This window comes from Acinonyx jubatus, chromosome A3 (assembly GCF_027475565.1).
Source record: "Acinonyx jubatus isolate Ajub_Pintada_27869175 chromosome A3, VMU_Ajub_asm_v1.0, whole genome shotgun sequence".
NCBI classification, from domain to species: domain Eukaryota; kingdom Metazoa; phylum Chordata; class Mammalia; order Carnivora; family Felidae; genus Acinonyx; species Acinonyx jubatus.
The window spans coordinates 122275051-122279387 of NC_069388.1; the positions used below are offsets into that span (position 1 = coordinate 122275051).

General features: G+C 56.4%; 1 protein-coding gene across 1 annotated transcript; it reads right to left on the bottom strand.

Annotated features, from left to right (window-relative positions):
* Positions 1–1072: 1072 nt before the first annotated feature.
* RHOB (ras homolog family member B) lies at positions 1073–3530 on the bottom strand. The gene has a single exon (XM_015074242.3). It carries the CDS (start codon positions 3148–3150, stop codon positions 2560–2562), a length of 591 nt encoding a protein of 196 aa, XP_014929728.2. The 5' UTR covers positions 3151–3530; the 3' UTR covers positions 1073–2559.
* Between the last annotated feature and the right edge of the window lie 807 nt (positions 3531–4337).

Here is a 4337-nt window from a genome sequence, read left to right on the forward strand (position 1 = left end):
GGCCCTGTTCTGGACACATTTAAGTGGGTGAAAGGTCACCAGCGACCAGGTTTGCCTCACACAACAAAAGACCCTGGGTGTCTGGAAAGACAGGGAACAGAAGCCTCAAGCTTTCAAGCAAATGACTTCGAAAGGAAACTCCTTGGTCTCAGCCCTGGGTGTGCAGGGAGATAGGGAGAGCAGCTAAGGGCTGGAAAGTCAGAAAGTGCGGATTCCCAAAACAAAAACCGCACATCTTAGGTAGCTGGGAGAGGTGAACACTATCAGCCACATTCCCTAGAAACTGCTGAGAGCTGGCAGATTTGAGCCATCATGCCTGGAGCAGGATTTTGGCGTGGTCTCCAAGTATCACTCTGCCCTGCCTAGCTGCTTCTGAGACCCCCTGCAGTTGGCTAAGTGTCTGAATTTGGAGCTCATCCTGATTAAATCTCACAATGTGGCTGCCCCAGCTTTAAATCACAGCCATCCCAAACATCCAGTGTTCTGTCCGTGATGTGGCCATTCTCTGAACTTAGAATACAGCATTCTAGGTTCTGTATAGACACACACCGAGACAAAAGTTTGATGAAAGAAGAATCAGGTCCTGATTTGGGCTCTCCCCTTCCACCTAGGAGCTCCAGCTAGAAAGGTAACAACCTACAGGTAACAACCTGCAATCTGGGGTACTGTGGAACCCCTTGAGGATGTGAAGGGAACCCGGTAACCAGCCTCCTAGCTAGAGACCTCGGCCCCACATCTGTGACAAACACAAAAAGGTTACCTAATTTAACATGCACAAATGACAACCTTTCAAGTTTCAAGGAGTAAGAACCCACGGACTTAGACACGGTGTTATAGGCAGACAGTATGCATTAGTCAGAGACTTTGGCACTGGGTGCTTGGGTCCCCCACTCATCTTCCTCTGGGATGGGGACAGGAGCAACTGGTCTCCCGTGCCACCCAACCCCCCACACATCCCCAAAGGATTTCGGCCTCATTTACTCCAAACACCATGAGGGAAAGAGTGGCGGCAAGAAGGATCTTGCCTAGAAGTCTCCTCTTGCCCCCACACGCTATTAAATCACAGGAGCCATTTTATAAATGTCATCATCATAGTCTTTTTAATATTTTACATAAAAAAACTGTATACACAGCTTATAGAACTTTTATGTAAACATCATAAGCTCACCACTTTGTCATTTGTCAGTTTATTTAAAAAATAAAAAAACAAGACAACAATTTAGTAGAAGTACCACTGGGTGGGGAAGGGAGGGGGAGAAAGGAGAGACTAGGGGTAGGGGTAGGTTCATTCTCTGTACAGAGATGCAGAGAAAATTTCACATAGCTTTAAAGACTGCCTTGTGAAGAAAAAAAAAGGAGGGGGGGTTAAATAGGTCCCAATACTTGTTACTGCCCTTTCATCAAAATAGTGCGCATACCTGCACAAATAAAATCGCAAAACAGTGTTGCCACTTTTTTTTTTCAAGAAAACTAAAACAATAATTAGTGGTTTTTTTTTCCTCTTGTTTAAAAGTCATCATCATCTTTAAAAAAAAAAAACATCAGAAGTAAATGAGGTTGCAGCGTACAAGGGTGGTCAGAATGCTACTGTCTTATGCAAATGACAAGTGCATTAAGTGTCAAACAATAAAACAATTGTGCAAAGAATTCTTTCCAAAAAAACCCCAGCAAGTTTTAGCTTTTAAATAAATCAAATAACATCATGTTTCTTGGAATGAACAATTTCCACTTGTATGACAGGCACAAAGTTCGCTTATGGCAAAAAAAAACGACCCAAAGCCCTCTCTCCCTCCTCCAGCCCAGGGCTAGTGAGGGCTTCGCCTGGGGCTGGCCCGCAGGAGACGTGAGTCTGGAAGCTGCGTCCTCTCAGCCCCAAGGCTGCTGCAAAAGTCTTCCCCAGGGGTTGGAAAGATTGCCAAGTCCTGTTCGTGCTTGGATGGGCGCCCGACGCAAGGTGGGCCGGAGCTGTTCTGGCGCCCTGTCACTCCACCCACCACCACCGTTAAATGACACCATCCTACCTTCGAAAATAAAATTATATCTATATTTATATAACACCCCATCCTCCCCAGCCCTCCCCTCCCGCAGTTCCCGCGGTCTATGTTACAGACAAGGGACAGCAGGCGCTCGCTGGTTCCGGGCGCGCATCTGATGGGGCGCGGCTGCACCCCGGCGCCAAGCTCTTCTCCCGGGATCAGAGGCGGGGGTGGGTGAAAGTGGGGCGGGGGAATCGAACAAACACACAGCCACACACTCCGAAGAGGCTCGGCTCTTCAGAAAGGGGTACTCAGGGGACCCTTGGCACTCAGCGGGGCGCCCGGGCCTGTGCAACACAGCCCGACGCACACAGACACTGGAAAGGGGGGCGCCCGGTGCCTCCCACGGCGATCCCAGAGCCGCCGGGTCACAGCTGCCGAGCCGAAAGGCAGAGGTCAGGCAGTCCGGTGGGGTCCTTGGGGGGCGCAGGTCTCCCCTTCTTCGGGCTTGGTGTGGAGGGGGAGGGTCGAGCCCGAGAGGGGGGAGCCGCGCCGGCAGGGGCAGGCAGGGCGGGCGCGGCCCTCATAGCACCTTGCAGCAGTTGATGCAGCCGTTCTGGGAGCCGTAGCGCTTCTGCAGCGCGGCGCGCGTGGCGGTCTCGAAGACCTCGCGCACGCCCTCCTTGGTCTTGGCGGAGCACTCGAGGTAGTCGTAGGCTTGGATGCGCACGGCCATGGCGCGGCCGTCATCCGTGCGCACGGGTTCCTGCTTCATGCGGGCCAGCTCCGTGCGGACGTGCTCGTCGCTGCGCAGGTCTTTCTTGTTGGCCACCAGGATGATGGGCACGTTGGGGCAGAAGTGCTTCACCTCGGGCACCCACTTCTCGGGGATGTTCTCTAGCGAATCGGGGCTGTCCACTGAGAAGCACATGAGGATCACATCGGTGTCTGGGTAGGAGAGCGGCCGCAGGCGGTCGTAGTCCTCCTGGCCCGCCGTGTCCCACAGCGCCAGCTCCACCTGCTTGCCGTCCACCTCGATATCGGCCACATAGTTCTCGAAGACGGTGGGCACGTACACCTCGGGGAACTCGTCCTTACTGAACACGATCAGCAGGCACGTCTTGCCGCACGCGCCGTCGCCCACCACCACCAGCTTCTTGCGGATGGCCGCCATGAGCGGGCCGGGCCCGGGCAGCAGGAGGGGGCCCGCGAACGCCTCGCTGCCGTCCCGCTCGCCGCTCACTGCTCACCTCGGGCTGCGCGCTGGGGGCGAGGGTCGCTAGCTGCACCCGGGCCCCGCGGTGGCGCGTTCTCTCGGTGCGCTCAGGCTGCCGTGGCGGGGGCGCGGGGGCATAGGGCGCGCCGTGGGTCTCCGCGCTGCTCCGGGGCGGTGGCCGCTCTTCTCGCCCCGGGCCCGGGGTCGGTGCCTTTGTGCGCAAACGCTGGCTCGAGCAACGGAGCCGGCCGGGTCCCTTCCCCAGTTTCTATAGGTGTCGCCCGGGATACAAGAGAGCACTGACTACAGGCAGACTGCGGTGGCAGATGCGGGCTGCGGCCCTAGCGCCCGCTATTTAAAGAGTTCGGCCACTTTCTTAATATAGCCGCCCAATGGGAAGCGAGCCGACTGAGCTCATCGCTGCGGAGCTTGACTCTGATTGGCCACCCGCTGCAGCCCAGGGGCGGGGCCGGCCGAGCTTGATTGACGGCCCAGGCCGCGGGGCTGGGAGAGGCGGCGACTGGGGAGTCTGCGCCTCCGCTGTCGCTGCGGGGCTCTGGCCGCACCAGCGTTCTCCCCTCCTCTTTCCCGCGTCCTGTTCGCAGCCAGCCCGGGCCCGGAGCTGGCGGCCGGGAGCCTGCGGGGCCTGGGCGAGCGGATCCGAGAGAGGCTGCACTTTGTGGGGCGTTGGCTCAAAATCGTCCCGCTTCCTTGCAAACTCCCAGCGGCGGCCGGCCCTGTGGGGGAGGGAACGGCTCCTTTAAGCGGTTTTGTTTTTAAATAAACACACGCGCGCTCACACACACACACACACACACACACACACGTTTGTTTCCGAGCAAGGTTTTTTTCTTTTCCCTTAGAAGCCGCCCTTTCCCTCACCTACTCCGCCACTCCCAACTCCCCCCCCACCCTGGTACTCTTCCCTGGGACAGCCCTAGGTTTGGACCCAGAGACCAAAAGCTGACTGTGAGCTGGGTGGTCCTGGGCCTAGCTTCTAGCTCTTCAAGTCCTATCGCTTACCCTCTTCCTGCCCCACCCCCTACACACACACCCCAATCTCTAGGTGAGGATTAGGGAAGGAGAGACCCGTGAAAAAGGAAGATTGAGGCTGGGTGCAGGACTTTATGTCCACTTGGAGGAAG